The 20,032-nt window shown below is 40.8% G+C and overlaps 1 protein-coding gene across 1 annotated transcript in view; it reads right to left on the reverse strand.

Annotated features, from left to right (window-relative positions):
* The window catches only part of cadpsb (Ca2+-dependent activator protein for secretion b), a 48,572-nt gene that overhangs the window by 17,564 nt on the left and 10,976 nt on the right, over window positions 1–20,032 (reverse strand). Inside the window, 11 exon segments of the mRNA XM_022189271.2 lie at window positions 2,599–2,722; window positions 2,822–2,885; window positions 2,990–3,091; window positions 3,844–4,031; window positions 4,124–4,260; window positions 9,991–10,203; window positions 10,294–10,402; window positions 10,789–10,855; window positions 11,238–11,377; window positions 12,759–12,870; window positions 16,729–16,850. Of these exon segments, the coding sequence (XP_022044963.2) occupies window positions 2,599–2,722; window positions 2,822–2,885; window positions 2,990–3,091; window positions 3,844–4,031; window positions 4,124–4,260; window positions 9,991–10,203; window positions 10,294–10,402; window positions 10,789–10,855; window positions 11,238–11,377; window positions 12,759–12,870; window positions 16,729–16,850 (1,378 nt within the window).

Here is a 20,032-nt window from a genome sequence, read left to right on the forward strand (position 1 = left end):
TTGAGAACTTGTATATTTGTGTATATATTATGTGATTGTATAGTAAAATGATGTGCTACAGATAAATGCATGCACATGTTTTGCATCTATTCACAATAAACATGTGATTTCTGTGTGTGTGTGCACATGTACAGTATGAGTGTGCTGTAGCTAAACCACAAGCTAAACATGGGTTCACCTGGATCCTTTTGATCCTTTTGACCTTTCTCAACTTCAGCGAGAAAAAGGGAGAGAAAAGATAAAGAGGAGATGTTTAGAATTAGCACGTCTCTACGGTTATTGTCACGATACAGAAGGGGGGAAAAGCTCAGAGTTGCTGTTCATCGTCATGTGACCCTTTCAAAGAATCTGCTGGGACGAGTTCAGGTCCAGGCAGTGTGGTTTCTAGGCAACAGACAAACGTCACAAACACACAATAAAAAACAAACACACTGAAACATTAGCCTGTGGAAAACTGGAAATCAAAAAAAGTGATAAGATGTTTTGTTAACAAACAGACAAAGCTCACGCTATCGTAAACAGGTAGGACACACAAACAGCTACTGGGATCGTAGACAGGACGCGCTGAGTGACTGTTGATTGGAGTCAAGTTAAAGCACAAACTGGAGCTGCTGAATCCACACACCCTACCCTGTCCTCCCCCATTCAATAGCTCTGTCGACACATGATCCTTCACTATCTCTGGTGGCGCAGTGGAACAAAAAGAAAGCCTACCTGTTCGGCACAGCACACCACTGACACATGATCAGACCAAATGACTGGAGGAGATACCAATGTAAGCAATATAAAAATGCATTCAAGTCAAAGGAATGGGCATCCAACCAAAAGAAAGAAGCTTACAGACCAGACTACTCATTCATGTCCATCACAAACAGATGGTGCTAAAAAAAGGACCCTGACTGATTCAGTGTGGTACTGCTCAGATCTCTCGACTGGTGCGCTCCCCACTCACTCTCACAGACAAAGGCACAGATAAAAAACAAGCATGGCGGGAGCAACCTCTCTGAGGAGAAGAGAGAAGAGGCACGAAGGGAGGGATGAGGTGAAAGAGCACTTAAAAGAAGGAGGAGAAGGAGACTGGGGGGGAGAGGACGATGAAGGTACTCACGGATGGTTAAATCCATCACTTGAGACGCCAAGCAGAAGACAGGGTGCTCATACATTTCCCTCTTTTTCCCTATAAAAAAGGATCGGGGCATGCAAGAGGCTGGGGTAAGAAGTGGGAAGGCTGGAGGTCAGAAGCTGATGGGAAGAGGACTGTCCAGGTGAAAACGACATTCTGCCGGGCAGGAGGCCCAATAGTGAAGTCAAATGTTTGGTTTATTTTGAACCAGGCGCCTCACAAGGACAGGGGGAAGTAAATTCACATAGCATGAAAGATAGTAAGGTTTCAAGCCTTAGTATCTTTAGCACCCTGAGGGGTTTCTTTCAAGGCATAAACAACATCAGAGGTTTCTATGTAAATGTGCAAACAGCATGTCAATGCATTTAATGGTCATACTGGAGGAAAAAACACAGCAGGAGAGAATAAGACATCAAAAAATGTCTTAATGTCATTGATGTAGATTGTTTTAGGGGTTTTTTTGTATGTAATCCATGCCAATAAAGAAAGGCCATGTTGTTATGTCTCAAAGCACATGCAGGTAGTAGATGCTGGTTTGTACGTGTTCAATCCCAGCATTCTATTGGTTAGAAGACATTCATCACATAGTAAAAGAGGTTAAAGAAAGTAATATCTAGCCAATAACTGTATGACAGAGGAGAAGAAAAAGCAGAGCAGACAGGGAGGGACAGGGAGCAGAAGATAGTGGTCTTCAGCAAGAGCAAAAGACAAAGGTGACAGGAGAGCTGCTGGTATTTCAAGGCAGGGGTGAGGAGGGGGAGTGTAAAGAGGGACAGGCAGCTGGAGGAATCAGAGAAGAGCTACGGTAAGATAGTGGGAGAGGGGAGTGTGCGTCGACTGGGAGCTGGGAGTCGGAGAGGACATTCAGTTAAGCTGAAGTCAGTCCATTGGTCAAATATCAGAGGCCAGGATACTACACAGCTTGAATAGTCAAGGCACAATGAGAGATCAGCACATCAACAGGTTTCAGGGCTTTGGATTTGAATGCATTTTTACTCACACACCTCTACACAAAAGCCAACTTGACCTACAGAACAGCACAGAGCTAAAGCAGGCCTGAAACAAAGGAGAGAGTTATTGGACTGAGAGACAGAGAGTGACCGACAAACTGTCACAAATAATCTGGGATGCCACAAGTCATTTGGGATATGGACACAAACATACCATATACCAAGTGAATTCACCATGTGTAAATAAATAAATAGATAACAACGATAAGTACAATCTCATACTGGAGTAAGAAAAAGTATAAAAGGGAACATATTTATATTCAGTCCTTTGTTTTTGTACTTTCATCCCACACAAGCACTGACTGAGCATTTCAATGTGAAACCATACAAAATGACTCTAATGCATACTGACACTTTAATTACCAGTGGGAATATTTAATGGCTGTTTTCACCATTACAACCTATCATTGGCACATTCACTCCAGCGGCCATCATGTGATGCTGGATTGTGTTGTTCTTGGTTACCTTCGATTTTAGCATAGTCTTTAATCCGCTGGTAGTTGAGCTGGGCGGCCTGCTCCAAACATTTGCGGATTACTCCTTTAACTTCCTCAGGTGGAACTGGGGTCACGATGTCCTTCATCAGGACCTGCAGGCCACATTAAAGAGCGATTTGCTAGAGCATTTTCATTACATCACAGTTTTCATTTCTTTCGGTATAAAATGATTTTTTTTAGCATTTACAGACCCTCTCCAGCAAAGATAAAGTGGCCTTCAGTGCACCCTCTGGACGACCGAAGGGGAAACAGTATCTATGAGGGAAAATGTGTGACAGGACATATAAGAACAGAGCAAAACAGCAACAGCCATAATGTTCTCGGATGAGGTAAATTTGCAGTTTGTGAGTTGTAATCACCTGAAGTTTACAATCTGGTTTTCCAATATCACACGCAACCGCTCCTTGATGTCCTCAAAGCGCTCTTTCTCGTCCACTTTCACTGTGCTCAGCCCATCTGGCCTGTGAGGATCGCACACATGTACTTTAACTCTGCACTGTTTCAACTCATGCAACCATCTCATCTGAGTCAAATGAGAGCAAAAAATAGACAACAAAAACACTGGCTGACAGCTTTCAGCTCCTCACAGATGTTTTTCTTGAGTTCCCTTTGTGTTACACATAAAAATACATGACAATGTCTCACCTTTTTTGACCTTGAAAGAGTTGTATTTTGGACTCCTTTCTCTTTCTAAACTTGAATATGCGTGCTCGTTTAGAGGCAGCACAAGGGTCTGGGCTTTGGGAGCTCTTTGGGGATAATAAGGCTTCATAGCCAAGCGGCCCCCAGTAATTGCTGCCCTCTCTGACTTTAACGGACGCATGGGAGGATGAATAATATGGACAGTAAGAGACTATGGCAACAAAAGGACAGAGAGAAAAGAAAAGAAACAAAGAAAAAATGGTAGAAAACAAGGAAATGTGCAGAGATATGCAATTGATTAACAGCATAACATAACAACATAACACAAAATACAAAACAAATATGCCAAAAACAGCAACAACATAAAAATAAGCAAACGTAAAAATGACAAAAATTAAGTAGATGGAAAAAACATAAAATGTTCAGGATGTCTCTGATGACTCTTTAATTCTGTTCTTATCTAGTGCTTAATGTCACCACCTAATTTGCCTATTAAAATACAACTTCTATTTGCTTACATATCCTGTCAATCTCACAATGCACACACGTTTTAAAAGGGTTGAGGGCACACCTGTTCCCATGGACATGGGAGGCACAAAAAGCGAAGCTGTAGTGAAGAAGAGTGGGGTCAATAATAGCCCCACTTTCTGCCCTTTCCAGGAGATCACGCAGATAACACAGATGTCTGTGACAACCTCGAACTCCATTTCTTGCACAGTACTCATCCAGGACAAACACCTGGCCTGGGCTGAACCATCCCTGTACAACACAGATAGAAACTGCATCTAACAGGAACACTCCACTGCCTTAAATGTTTCTGAGGCGATGCTGTAACAAGCAGAGTCACTCACCAGGCAGCAGAAGGTGTCATTGAGCCTATGGTCCAATGTCAGCCGCTGCACCATCTCAAAAAGCGAGGCGTGGTCAAAGCTACAGGGGTTAGCGGAGATAAATTCATCCATGCCATGTTTCTGAGCTCTGTCAGCGTCTATCCAGCCAACGGCACAGGGAAAAGCACACGATTCAGAGGAGAGGACATCAGTGAGGCACAAGCAAACAGCAAGTGTTACAGCACAAGAGACACCAGGGATTTTTTTGGCTACTTCTAAGGGCAAATTATAAACACTTACAGCTTACATTGTCAACTTGCATTGTGTCGGACAGCGTAAAGAGTTTTTTTTGTTTGTTTTTCTTTTGCATTGGTGGATAAGATTCTATCAAACTGAAGCTAAGCTCAGAGGGACGGGTGCTTCTACTGTATGTGCATGCATGCATCTTGGTATGTCACATTCCCTCATGTTTGGAAATAAATCTTTAAAGATCTGAGTGCTGATAGATAGCATCCTTCTTTATGTATTCAATAGATTCTGCCATTCGCGACTGTTGTCACTCAGGTCCTGTCAAATATTGAGGCGTGTGCTACTAAAAAAGACACAAATGTGGCAAAAGAGTAATTCATTTGAACATGCTGTAAAAACATAGTCTAAAGTGCTGATACAAGAAAAAATTTAAATGATAAAAAAAATTATCGACTTGAGATTGGCAGATTTCTCTCCAGGTTTGCATCCTGGAGCTCTATCTGGTTTTTAATGTTTGTCTTGCTTCATAAGTTTTGCCATTAACCTTCTCTGAATCAAGAGGATTTCCAGAATTTTCAAAATGCTAAACCTGCTCTATGAAATTCAATGAAGAAAGAACATTAGTAACATCAAACTGTGTGCAAAAACAAAAAGTAATGAAACAAATGAAACTTAGAAAACATGGCTTGTGAAATCAATGGTGGAATAATCAGGGGGGGTTTTTATTCAAGAAGGAACATCGACTAAACGGATGATCATTTCTGCTCTGTAAATATTATAGCTGTCAAAGAGAAAATGACAAAGTGATGGGGACAAAGATGATTCAAAATAGATAAGAGGCGCAGTCGTGTCCTCTGTGTGATTGACAGGTGTCGTGTCCAAGAGACGCCGACATGAGTGATGATGATTTGAGGGTGGGTGTGGGGAGTGGAGGCCTGATCTTGGTAGGGCAGGACCGAGATACTGAATAGAGCACAAGTGACATCTGTCAACCTCCAGGTCAGTGAGAAGGAAGAGGAAAAGGGTGTAATGTGGATGCTAAACATTCAGTAAAATTCGCTACAATGAAAAACAAGTAACCTACAGAGAGTTACACTTCTCTTTAGCTTATTTTTAACTCCAATCTGAGAGAGTTAAAGCCTGTGAGACAACACATAAAATGTGGATGAAGACAAAAAAAATAAGAGACTGAGAGGAAGAAGCGGGACAAAACAGGTACAGTAGGTCATAATGTAGAAAAAGGTTGGACATGTGAAGTCTACAAACACTGAAAGGAGTAAGTGAATGGCATCAGAGGGGAACCAGTGCTGGATGAGAGATGGTGACAGGATGGGGTAAAAAGGATTTGGTTTCGAGTACAACCTTTAAGTGGGACAATAAGACAGAGGTCAGACAAGTGTTGGTGGAAAGTGATGACAGCGAAAATAAGATTCACTCCGGGACACTTAAGAAAGGAAGTCATGTCGTGGGGGAAGAGTTAAAACAGTGAGAAAACATCCAAAGAGTGAACAGATGGCGCCTGGGGTTGGACTATGAGACACAGTGAGTGGGCTTTATATTCCTTTGGCTGCACTGAGGAAACGGAATTTAAGTCCAGAATACACTCAATACTACAGTAACATTACCATAACTTCCAGTATCGTGTTGACTTCAACCATGAATAAAATGACCAGATCACCAAAGTTAAAATATGAGAGTACTTTTGCATACATTTATAAATCATCACATGCTGGAGAACAGTGTGAATTTTCATTAAGCTTTTAAATGTCATGCACATCTGCAGACCCATTTTCAAATTTGCATTTTTATCTCTTTTTTTTTTTTGGCATTCCTTTTTTTTTCTTCTCTACGCATTTGCAAGTTGACAATACTTGAATATGTTGCAGTGTATTCATGATCTCTACAGAGCACACTAACAGGCATACCACTACCGGAGAACTCTAATAGGGTAGCAATACAATTTGGTGCAAGTACATGGGTAAATAGCATGAAGCCGACAGAGGCAAAACTTGTATCATTCTCTGGGAGATGGGGGGAAATGAATGGAAACTCCTGTATTTATACAAAAGTATGAACACATGACACGGGTGTTCTCCTATTCAGGCAAACAAGGGCAGTCAAAAGAAATCAAAATGAGATCTCTCCTTTCTGGAGGTGTGGAACCGGTCTAGCCTCTATCTACAGGCCCATCTACTATAGGAGGAAGGAGGGGGGAGGGGTCCGGAGTATTTTATCGTAAGAAGGGGCGGCATTAGCTACTCCTTGTCTTTGGCATTCAGAATACTCCGCATACATATTTGCCAACTCTCATCAAGAAAAGTTCAAAGAAAAAGAATTAAAAGCAATTGAGCCCTCTGAAGTAAAGCTTGATCAACAGAAACACTCATGCATCAGATGTAATGCTGGAAAAATAACTCCATCGCAGACTGCCATCGGAATTCACAATTTATCTACTTTTTTTTTAATCGTTAAATGAATGTTTATAAAGATGTAATGTTTTCTAAGTTTCATTTAACTGCTATAAAAGAATCAGTTCGTTTGCGGCTAAATTATTAATCGCAAATTTACATGTTCTTTCCCACAACATAATATTTTGCTCATTCTGTTCTAATAGTGTGTCACGTTTTATCTGCTTTGCTTTACTCTGAGGGGTCCAGTCACCAATAAGAATAAAGAGAGAAGGCAATTATGCAGAAACAACTATAATATCAACTTTAACCATTACTGAGCCAAATAATAAGTTCTTAGAATAAAATACATGCATCCTATACTGGCACGAATGGATGCTTATACTCTGATCCTCGTAGTAGAGGTCATTAAAAACAAAAAAAAGTAATCAACTAATATCTAAGACATGAAGCGAGACGTGAAAAAGGAGAAGAGGGGAGAGAAGAGAGAAAGAACGTTGCATTTGTCAGATAATCGGCGGGGATTATCTGAGCTGTGCCGGCTACAGGGAAGCACTTACCCTTGAGTCCAGCTAGAAGACAGCAGGGTAAGAAGGGACAAACCAGAATAACATAAAGACTAGCAACAAGGCTGGAGGAGAGCAATCACGAGACCCTGACCTAGCAGCTGCATTACTCAAGAAGGGTCCAGGCAAAGCATGAAGAAGAAAACACAACTCAAAAACAACAACCTATACCAACATGATAGTTTGTGGGTGGTGGTGTGTGAGTACATGTGAGGATATGTGAACAACAGATGTTGAGGCTTATTAGAGAGAAGAAGAGGAAGACAGAGAGAGAGAGAGAGAGAAAGAAAGAGAAAGAGGGAAGAGACAGAGGGAGGAAGACAGAGTTTACGATCCTCATCACTCCACTGCAGTTTATTTATTCTGGATTACGGACGAGTACTTAAGGAGTTGAGAGCCACACGTTAAGTACTGTCACTCTGTGGAGCTGCAGATCAAACACAAGGCTTACTTTTAAGGGACATTGGCAAACACATACACCTACACAGTGAAGTAACCCACAACAGGCAGTTCTATGTGCAAAAGATGCCGTGTCTTTTTTATACATATATTTTTAAAAAGAAAGGAGACTATGAAGGTCCTGGAAAGGTTACAAGAGAGATCATTTAAGGGGGAGATATTCCACAACAACTTTAGCAATAAATTTAAACAGACTTTAAAGGAACACTCCGCTGGTTTTCCACTTTGCTGCATTTTACATTTAAAGATTATAGAGCAGTTTTTCTATCTCTGTCAAACATACTAACTTGTTGTGAGAATTAGATATTTTGTTACCTTTCTAAAAATGTACATAAAAACAGGTGGATGGAAACACACGGCATGAAATCAGTTGATTAAATCTCTCCAGTTGCTCTTGAGCAGCTTTGTGAGGAAATTAACCCTGTTAATGTCACAGTAATGTCAGCAGGAATAATTTATAATGTTATTAATATTTGGATTCTAAAGATGTGGATATTTACCAAGTAAATGAAAAGCATTTCTTGAGTCTATTGCTTAAAAGGTGACACATTTTTTTAATATAAAATTCATGCTAAATTTTATGAAGTGCACTTAACTACTGGAGTGCCCCTTTAAGCCATCTTTGGAGTATTTTATATGACATCCTCAAACTGTACATTATATTTATTATGTAAAATCTAGTCAAACACAATAAAGTCTGCCCCTATTTAAAAGAACACTTATTTACATTTAACCCCTCTCTAGAATGAGTCTGAACTGGTCGACTATGTGCAGTGCAGCTCAGGACCTTCATAGGACCCTTATTTGTTTTTATTTATCCATCCACTGCAGCAGAGTCAGGAGGGCTGTGTATGTTATGGTCCCAGTGCCATTCAAGACCACCAGGGGGTGAAACATGTACGCGTGGTGTGCCACAATGTTTCAGGGAGGGGAAGGAGGTCTGTGCCACTGTGAGGAGGCTTTGAATGGCAACAGCTGGCATCAGAGGAGTCAACTAACCACAAGAACGATCACATACTGGACAAAGAAACCAATGGAGAAACAACATAGAATTTTATGTGATAGGATTCTGAGTAACTGATCCAATTCATGTCTTTTGATATGTTGGACAAAGAGTGGAATAAAAGTGGGGCTTTTTACGTTTATTACTACTAATAGCATTGCAGCCTTGCCAGTTAAATATTTGTATCGAAGGCCAATTGTTTTTTCTTAATTCTTTGTAGGAGAAAAAATTAAAATCTTTGTTCACTACAGTTGAAAAAGAAATCATTCTGAGCCTATGGAGTCAAAAGATGCACACAAAAAGTCATGTTTTGTTCTGAATAGCAGGATCTATTATTGTGAATTGTTAAGCAGTATGTGACATTAAGATCAGTAAGGTCTACGTGAGACACGGTCATTTCAAGTTTTGGACTAGATTAATAAGAAAATCATTGACAGCATGGGTCAAAATCTGCTTGAGGACATACAGATTGTGTGAAGAAAAATGTTGCTGGCTGAATTTGTGGTGAGAAAAATTACAGATTTTTTTTCTCCCTTCCTTAATGAGGGGGGACACAAGAGACGGTTACAACAGAACTTGGTACAGATGCCACACTACTGTAGACAGCCTTACCTTCACTTTGCTACCTGACCTGTGGACTGCTTAGAGGTGCAAGTACAGTGACAGATTTGTTAAAACTTTAGACATGTCTGACTTTAGCCATCACTCAGTGACAAGAGAACCATTTGAGAACCTGTCTCAGAACCACAGCTGCCCTTTAGAGCCTAGACTGGATTAAAACAGGCCTTCGGTTGGGACAGGAGCAGCACACCCAGGCACTGTCAGTCTGAATTCAACCCCAGCAGGCTTGAATGTTCAAATCTTATGTGTAGTGAGCTGTTTAATTTTTTACACAAACTTTGCAAGTCATATCCTGCTTCCAGGTTGGTTGTTCCTTGTGAGCAGACCGATGGAATAGCATGGAATTGCACCTTTAAACACTGTGGGAGTGGTGACAATGAGTGGAAGTCCATCAGATGCTGGAGGGATCTGTGAGAGTTCAATGCATGTGTGTGCGTGCTTGTGTGTTAGTTCTACCAGCACGTTTTGTGACTGCAGTGTGGAGCGCATGGCGTGAGACATTTATGGGTTAGAGCTTTCGCTGCTTTGTGGATGGAAACTGCTTTCTGCTTAAGTGACCATGTTGTGTTTCAGGCTACTTACAGAACTGAGAAATGGGGGCGTCCATTTGGGCTGAGGCACCCCCTTTGGAGTTTAGTTTCTGGACCTGAGTGGGTGGGACGGGCTTGTGGGACTGGCCAGTGGCGCGATACATGGCCTGGACCCACAGGATGCGGTCCTGCTCATCGTCGCTGGCAAAGATCACAGTGTCGCCCTCTTTCACTGCATTGAAGAAAGCCCTGCCACCATCCAAGCCTGAGACGAGATCAAGTAGTCAGATATTCTTCAACTGTGTGTATACAGCAAGTGTCTGCAGTTTTATCATGTGCTGGTGTTTCTTCTGACCTGACTGGGGGTCACTGTAGTCCACAGTATACCCGTCCAGCTGGAGAAGCTCTTGCGGTTCTGATTTTTTCTCTCTGTAGCTGCACATTGCAAAAGTGTACTGACTCACCTGCAGGAAAAAGGATTAGCAATCACTCCAACCAGCCATAAAAAAACTTATTGAATTCTGCACAGTCCTTGAATAATGAAACTTAAAGTAACAGTCAATGATTTTTAAAGACTGTCTACACATTTCATTAAATTTCATCTTTCTCAGCATATAGAGTGTAATATAAAGCAACCATACGGTCTACAGCATGAGTACTGATACGTGCAGTGAGAGCAAATACTCTTTTTCTCCTTGATATGCGCTCAATATCATCATAACTCAGTAAACTCAAAGGAATCTTCTAAGGCAACTCTTGGGCTAAAAATCCTACCAGCAGTGTCCTCAACCGAAAGGGTCACCGCTGCTTTAATATGGCTGAACACAGTTTTATGGTAGTAAAATCCCACCTGCACGAGGACAAAGAAACGCTTCTTCCAACGCTTCCAAACATTCTTTCCAAAAGCCCACAGATACCTGTCAAAACATTGTTCACACCCGGTGATAAAATGCAGTAAACATGTCAGAATGGGCACAAATACAAGTGAAAATATGATAACACAGTTCATTATATCTGATTCACAGACAAACAAAGTTGATGTAAATTCCTTCGACGGGCAGCATAATGGTTACATAAATGAATAATGTTGCTGCCAATGTCTTGAGTGCACCTTCTGCTACTAAAAATGAAACTACACACTAATATCCACCAGGGGGAGTAGTGCACTTCACAGTATTTTTCCATGGTATGTGAAAAGAAATGAGGCCAAGGAGCTGAGAGGGTTGGAGTTCTATAGGAAAGGCATGGGAAAATGAAAAGCACATAAGAGCATATCTCGCTGAGCAGTGGATCTCTTACCCGCAGTGTTTCATGTTCTGTGGTTTGTCCATACGTATGGCCAGTTTGATCTTGAGATCTTGGTCAGGGCAAGCCTTGGTCACAGTCATCTTATGGAGCTCTGACTGTTTGGGGCTGTTGGGAGTTGGGTGGAGGACGACCTGCACTCAAAACAAAAAAGAGATCACAAAACATAACACTCAATAATTATTAGCTCTGATATCCAGGTTGGAAATCTTTGATCTCACTCTGCAGCACTAATCAGTGTGTTTTTAAGGGGTGAAGTGATTATGTGTGGGGTTTTTTTTTTTTCCACAAGTGAAATAATAAAGTGAGTCACGGTGGAGAAACAGAACAGTGCTTTGCTCTGTCTCCCCGAAGAGGAGTCCTAATCTCTCTTTGCTGAGTTAAAGAGCTTTGAGGAAGCCTGCTTTCCTGCCAACTCTGCTGCAGTGGGAGATCAAAGAGCCTTGTCACAGCCAAGGTCACTGCCACCACAGGGATGTCTGAGGCGCCGCTGCCCCAACGCAAACCTGAAACACCACCTTCCTTAACTGTATATCACATTAACACCCTGATAAGAAGGGGGGGAAACTGATTCATGTTTCTGCTCTGTCTACATTTGATTCGCTTGTCGGAGGAGATTTAAAGAGCAGCTTGCAGGTTGAATTTTTCCATTTCATTTCATTTTAGCTGATATTTCTTGAAGACGATCGTTTGAAAAGTTAATGCATGGATGTGAATGTTTAATGAGACTTAAAGGCAGATATGAAAAGAGATGAAAAGTATGCATATTGGGCAGCGTTCTCGTTTCCCCCCACCACATGTCAAGCTTCGAACACATAAAGAAGTTGTCTCTGCCATAAGTGCGGTAGTAGGAGGTAGTGAGTGTGAGCATTTATGATGCAGTGAGTTGGTCTGTTTTGCTGTATTTTATTTATTTATTTATTTATTTTGCATTTCACGATTTTTCATTCGTTTCATCGTGGTCAAGTATAGTGGTTGCGCAGGTTGTACTTACTCCAGCCTACTGTTAACAAAAGTGTAGCAGCATGATTCAGGTGAGTGCTGGTCAAACACAAGTGTTAGCTAGGAGCACACACACACACACACAATGGGCCGTTCGCTCCTCCAGAATGTTCAAAAATGCTCAAACGAAAATAAAAATTCAGTGGGACCAGAGCTGAGCTTTTATGTGCGCCTTAGATTTTCTCATTTTGACATCTATCTAATGTTTAACTGGCACAAAAACAAAATAACAAAAGGTTATTTCTGAACCACTGTGAAGTGACAGCACACTGACGTCTCTTTTGAGCTTATTACAGCTGCACAGAACTTCAACCGAAAAAAAGCTGAATATTTTCGACAGAAAAAAAACGCTTTGACTGGCCGTGTGTGTGTGTTTCTGTGCGTGTCCTGCAGTTGTAATTTATGCAAAATACAAGTCTGGTGTTCATTTATGTGATGTGTCATTACAGTGCTCTAGTAGCTGTGTCGAGCGGCTGTGTGATGGCGAAAATGCAAATGACTATGAAGTGTTACCCTGCCCAGTTCTTTGTCCTCCAGTGCCAGCACTCCTGTACTCTCTGTAAACAGTTTCACCTTGACAGCAGGCAGAGGGTGTGTGGTGGTGAAGTCCCCTTGGGTCCCCCAGCTGAAAGGCACAACAAAAGACACTCCAGAGGTTAGCTACCATGACAGCACGATCGAGCAGTGATCCTACACAATGACTTCATCTCCAACAGCCATCGCTTTCAATTTAAGTAAAAGCCACTTGAGGAGAGCTTCCATCTCCTTCTCAGTCCTCTACACCTAAATCATACGGAAAAATGTCAGTCAACATTTTTCAAATCGACAATTTATACAACAATGAAAGACATAAAATCCCTGTTTTATATGAAAACAGACTTGAAACAGCAGCATTTGGCCAACTGGGACACAAATACACAACAGAGGAGAGACAACACATTGTTTGTAGACAAACCCCTCTATCAAGGAAGGAAGATGATGGAGGACTGATTGGAAGTCTTTTTTCAAAGAAGGAATACTGCAGAAATACACAGTACGTCAAAGTCAAGATGAAACCACAGAAAAAACACACACACGCTTTAGTTCTCTTTGTCAATGTCACTTTTCAAAATGCATTTCTTATATTTATACACCAGATATCTTTAAAGCTGCATAGACAAGATTTTTATATAACAAAACACACATATTATCAGCCACGATCAGAAGGGAGAGCAGCAGTCAGATGCCACACACCAAAATGAGCTTCTGTTGTCAAGTTTCTTATCTTCATTTAACCCCCAACGCAGGAATGTCTCAAAAGCAACACAAAATATTTACGGGATGCACAAGTAACATGAAAATGTATTAAAACTGCATTTGAAGCAGATGAGAACGAAAATAAAATCTATTATTTAGAAGCATTTGTAATGAGACACAAAATAGAAGCAACATGTATTATGTATAATAAGCTCACATTCACACTGCGAGAGAGTTAAGAGCTTCCCTAGTCCAGATGGCCTGCATGCCTTTCTACTGGGGGAAGAAATTAAAGCACCTGCAGGATGCACAAACATGGGGACAGCCAGACTCCAAAAAAGAAAGGATCAGCCTCAAAATAAGATTGCACTTCTGGGTGAAAACTTAAAGGATTTTTTTTTTCACATCTGCTTTAATTTATACGGCCTAACGAAATCCCATTCGGTGTAAAAGTGACGTCTCAAGTTCAGCAGACGCCTTTATGAGTCTTGAATCTGCGTCTGTCAAATCAGCTGGGTGTCTTCTACAGTTAGTCTCTTTAGAACAAAGTTGCTTTTCGTGTCTACACAGTGTTTCTTTGCAGAGCTGCAGCGTGGGACAGACACAGAATATAATATAGACAGAAAAACAGAAAATCTGGTACTAAAAAGACAAAAACTTCAAAAGAGACCTACTTCATGAATTTGACGCAGACTGCTGTAACCTCATATAAATTTTGTTAACCTCAAATTTTGGCACCAACATTGATTTTGTCCCCCCTTCTCCTGATATTGGAATTGCAAACATTTTGCGAGTTAAATTTGATGGATTAAATTGACATGTTTTACACCAGTGTCAGTTCAGAGAAAAAAACAAATAAAAAACAGAGGAAGTAAAGTTTGAAATAAGCAAGTTTACTAGGCCTCTGCAGCAACTCCTCAGATCAGTTTGAGGCCACAGCTCAATGAGTTGAATGTGTAGCAGGTAGTATTTTATGTATTATGTAGGCTCTAGGTTTTGACAAGCCAGAAAAATGTGTGGGATTAAAAAAAGACTGTATTTCTGGTTCTGCTGAATCGATTTTGATATGTTTAGTTTCAAGCTGTCCTTCATTACTCTGACATTGTTATTGGAGTGCAGTTTTGGAGTAGTCTTGTTAAAAAGCCTGTCTTTTAACAGCAAACCACTTATGACTGAATCTCATCACCAGCTGTGCCTTCACAAGGCAAATGGATCACAAGGAACAAAAAAACACAAGGAGAATGCAGGCTGCTGTAATCATGTTAGACAACATATATGAGCTTGTGTTGCCTCTCATTTCCATCCATAGCTGCCAACGTGTTGTGCTGCTTTATTTAGCCTTAGCCAAGTAATATAGATGCCTGGATTCTCGCTCTGCAGTGAGGTATGGAGAAAGTGGTGTCAGTTTCCAGAATTGGGAAGTAGTGTTTCTTATGAGCATTTCTAACATTTATAATTAATCGCTGCTTAATATAACAAAGATGTTGCAGCTGCAGCATGTTCAGGAGGAGCAGAGAAGCTGCTGACTGACAGCGAGGAGTCAGCGGCAAGCTGTGTTGATTTCAGATGGAACCATTGTGCTGGCATGAAGGTGACCTTGTGGCTCAAACTAAGGTCTATTAGTGGAGCTGCGGCTCTTTCTCCAAAACATATGAAGCCCCGTGTACACTCAAGTGGGTCAAATGAAAAAATAAACAGCAGAACGACTAGACGATAGCGTTAACTACATCGGCCCCTTAATCGATTCATCAAAGTTAAATGTAAAATCATTATAATAAGCTGAATGTCAGTAGAAGCACACAACTGCTGAACGCATCCAATTACTGTATGCAAATAACCTGCAGCAGCCTGTACATTAATACATTTATCTCGTGTGTGTTTGTGTGTGTCCTTTTATCGTGTGTACGTGTGTGTAATAACACACAGTCCCGTTTCCACCACTTCAGAGTGATCACATTTTCTAACCGTAACTATAACCTTAAACCAAGTCTTCACCTTAAAATTTACATTTATGGATCCACACAAAATGTCATGTATAAATGGATAAATGTCCCCACAATATGTGTAATACAAATATACACAGGCGCACACGCACACACTACCCTTGCCTTGTTCTCCTCTAATCCCCTCCCTCATTCATGTCCCTCCATCTCTCTCATACTCTCTTCATAAAATGGCTCTTGAATTAGGGAGATCAGAAGAAGACATTTGGGCCTTAAAATAGCTCATATTTGCATGAATGTTTCATGGCTGTTTCCTCTTGTATCCTCCACTGTGTAAAAATGATTAATTAGATGAAAATGCGGTAGATATATTTAGCAAAAGGTATATTTTTCTTCACCACCATCATTGTCTTAAATAGGGTCTAAAATGGCATAACAAGAAGTGAGATATCCAAATAATTCACGATGTATGCAAACAGTAATAGCTTTGAGAAGAAGGAGGGATACTCACAAGTGCTCTGGTTTTGTTTTGTGGCTGACATACTGTGGGATTACACTGAGAGTTTTGATACCTTGATCGAATGAGTCAGAAATCAACCTGGTCAAAAAGGTTTTGGCTTCAGCTCTGAATCATAAATGACTCAAGCAGCTTTTACACAACGGAGACATTAAAGGTTTTTGTTTCCCCAAAGGTTTAGGGATTTCATGTTACTACTCATCCCACCTATATTTCACTAGGGGTATATGTATTTTTTAAGTAGAGATGTATTTTGCGTGACAACACGAGCAGATCTAACACTTGACAGATTTCAAGTTTTGCTTAAGTGTACAGCCCTATTTCCTTTAAATTGCAGCCATTTGCATACAAAATGCTTTTAAGAGGGAATGAGACATCAGAGAACACTAACAGGAAGACTGGAAATGTGTCCTTACAACTAAGAAGCTACTGAGATGTGGGAGAGCTTGGCAGCTCGGCTTACTGTAAGTACTGTAAGCCACTTCAGTTTTCCCTGTGTGATGCAGTAGGACTCTTAGATTACGCTTCCTCTTATCCTTACATAATCTTAATTACAATGCTCAAAACTGTTGTTGGCTTATCTATAGGAAACAACATTTCATTAAAGTCTGTCTTCCTTGAAAGGCTCACCAGAGGTTTGTTTTCAGTCTTTGCAAAAGTTCCAAAGCTGCGTTAGGTTTAGAAAGTGTTATAATGTGAATTCTACAAACAACAGGGTGTAGACAAAAGTTTACGCTTACATAAATGAATGTGAAAAACAAATGTGCATGTGAGCTCCGGTTCTTACGTTGGCTTGGATGCCTCTGCTTGGTCGGTCTGGAGTTTCTCGCCTCCCTCCACCTCCATGGTGCAGTAAACAATCCTGTTCGGAGCCAGAGATTTCAGCCCCTGCACTTCCATGATCACCACCTGGGAAGCACAGATACCTCAGTGAAGGTTGCAGACAAGAAGTGAGTCATCTCTTGAAAGAGGTTAGAGAGCAAAAGGTTCAACAGCAGATGAGCAGGCAGCAAATCCATCCAGTTTGCTATTTTAGAAATACTATCACAGCCACAAGGACTATTTACACTTGTAGCCGATGCCTCCATTGTACTAAAATGTAGATTTTAGCTGATGTTCAGCTGGAACAGCCCATAAAAATTACAGCTATCCTTCCTGTAAAGTACAACTCGATCATCGAAACTGCTTGTAGGCATAATCTACCTCATCAAGTCTTATATCCAGTCTTTAATAGCTCAGCGAATACAACATAGCACTAACACTGCCAGGGGTAACTGTTATATTGCAACCGTGAATTCCAAATGGGACAAAGGCAGAAATATGTGCTGTCAGGATAAGAGTCCACTTTGAATGAAAGTATTCTATTCTTAGTCCATCACAGGGCTAACAGAGAAACACACAGCCGTGCAGGCTCACAGTTATACCTGTTATACCAATTTAGAGGCTCTGGTTAACCTAAGCATGTCTTTGTGGGAAGAAAGCACCCACAGAAACAAACCCAGAGCCATCTAGCTGAGGTGACTACACTCACCAGCCCCTTTATCAGGTACACCTGTTTCATCACTTGTTAACACAAATAACTAACCAGCCAATCACATGACCACAACTCAGTGCATTTAGGCATGTATACGTGGTCAAGACAACTTGCTTAAGTTCAAACCGAGCATCAGAATGGGGAAGAAAGGGGACTTAAGTGACTTTGAGCATGGCATGGTTACTCATACCAGACAGGCTGGTCTGAGTATTTCAGAATCTGCCGATCTACTGGGATTTTCAACGGAACGGGAGATTTTCATCATGGATGTGCAGCCAACAAATCTGCAGCAACTGCCTGCTATCATGTCAATATGGACCAAAATCTATGAGGAATGTTTCCAACACCTTGTTGAAAGCATGCCACGAAGAAGGCAAAAGAGGGGTCCAGTATTTTACTAGCAAGGTGTACCTAATGAAGTAGCCAGTAAGTGTATAACAGCCATTTCACCACCGTGCTGCCTTAAACTGGATTTTGTATTATGTATCTTTTGTCCTTTTGTTTGACTTTTTCTTCAATTTTGTCAATTTGTCAATTCTCAATTTTATCATTTTTTGCAACTCTGGAATCCTGTGTCTTCTTGGCCATGTCTCCTTCGAAAAAGAGATTTATAATCTCAAGGGGCTTCCTGCTTAAATATAGTTTGCAACAGAAGTGACTGCACCCCTGTACAATATCACCTAAATGTCAAAAAAATCAAAACTGATCCTTGAAGCCATAGACAGAGCACTCCTTGAAAAATCTACCTCTGAAAAACAAATAAGCCAACACTTCTGACTAGGAACAATAGTTATGTATGGAAATAACAGTTTCTTTGACAGCTCAGACACTGAGAAGGACAAGGTATGATATCAACCTCTATGAATGGTGTCCATGAAATCAACCTTTGTTTGTACCTTTGCTATAATATATGAACAGAAGCCTGGCAAAGTTTGGGAGCACATTGTTTGGTCAGATGAGAGCAAGATAATTTTGTTCAGCCCAGATGGAGTACAGTGTGTTTGGTGTGAGCCTGGCTGGGACTCGCACAGTGAATGCATAGTCCTGATAGTGAAGCACAGCGGTGAGAGTGTGATGATGTGGGGCTGCATGAGTGCAAAAGTGTTTGAGAGATGACATTTATAGATGGCACCACTGATGTCTGTGGATGTATCACAAACACTGACTGGCATGCTGACTCTCAGTCTGCAAATCCTGGCAGAAGAGGAATTTTCCTTCATGGTAATGATCCACATTACACTACCAAAGTCACAGTTTCTGAGTTCCAAAGAAGAAAAAAGTGAAAACTATGACACGACCAAATGTGCTGCCTGACTTGAACCCAGTAGAATCCAAAGTATCCATATCTAACATTGATTTACGTCTTATCAAAGATAAGCTGTTACCATTAAAACATAACATTTTTTTTTTTCACTCCACAATTATCATACAGGACATTAAGTACATCAGCATCACCATACTAATATTTCTGTGTGGATGCAGTTCAAATGATATAGGATTAGTTCTATATTTCAGCTGATTCCAGCCAGATTATAATCGATAATCCTAGTTGGTTGGTTGCTAAATATATTCTGTTCTGTAGCCAAACATTTGGAAACATGCTTGAAGGTTTACCAGGGAACTGTTGACGTACAAAAATACTTAATTTTACCAAATAATACCTAATTTCAGCATTCAGTCTCTCTCAGAGAAGTGTTGTATTCACTTCTGTGTGAACAAACAGAAAAACGGGGTCATATTCTTTGCACATTATGTACTTCCTGCTTCTGAAATAGCACTGCATCATAAGGAGTGAGGTGTGATTGCTCCGCGTTCCATGGTGAAAGCTCGTCTCAGACAAGCTGATAACAAGATGACTCACATTTCCCGTTAAGGAGCAGGTAAACGGGTTTTTGTGCTATGTGTGTGCGTGCAAGTCTGTTCTTCACATAGCGTCTGTTCAACCCCCTGAACAGGTCTGCTGTCTGTTTCTATACTTAGTCTGGAGCAGACAAGCAGTCGACGACAGTTCTGATTTAAAAGTTCTGGTTGAGGCAGAAGTAGCTGAGCTCTGAGTTTAGAAATTCAAAGATGATAGCGCTTGCATCACTTTTCTGTCGTTAGAAGTCCAGAAAATAACAATACTGTGTCATAAATATACTCACTGTATATGTTTAAATTCACATATGTTACATGGTATCATCAGGAAAGTGTCTGATTGGTCCAAAACTAATTCTGCATCATGACAATGTTTTGGAGCAAACAGCAGCAGTCATAATAAACTCTTCAGTGACAAGAACAACATGGACTCCTGCAACAGACGGTATAGTCCCCAGAGAGGCCCGAACTCAACATCATCAGTCTGAAATTACATACAGAGGACACTTAGACAGCTTAAATCCACAGGGGAACTCGGGAAAGTTCTGCAAGGCGCTTGTAGTTTTTATCTATTTACGCTCTTTGTATCAAATTCACTGATGACTATAAAGTATTCGAGGCTTTTTTTTTTTTTAAACAAAAGCAGTTTGCACAGTATGCTATGTTAGAATGATCTGAACTTTGTTAATGCTTAACTGGC

The sequence above is a fragment of the Acanthochromis polyacanthus genome, chromosome 5 (genome assembly GCF_021347895.1).
Source record: "Acanthochromis polyacanthus isolate Apoly-LR-REF ecotype Palm Island chromosome 5, KAUST_Apoly_ChrSc, whole genome shotgun sequence".
NCBI classification, from domain to species: domain Eukaryota; kingdom Metazoa; phylum Chordata; class Actinopteri; family Pomacentridae; genus Acanthochromis; species Acanthochromis polyacanthus.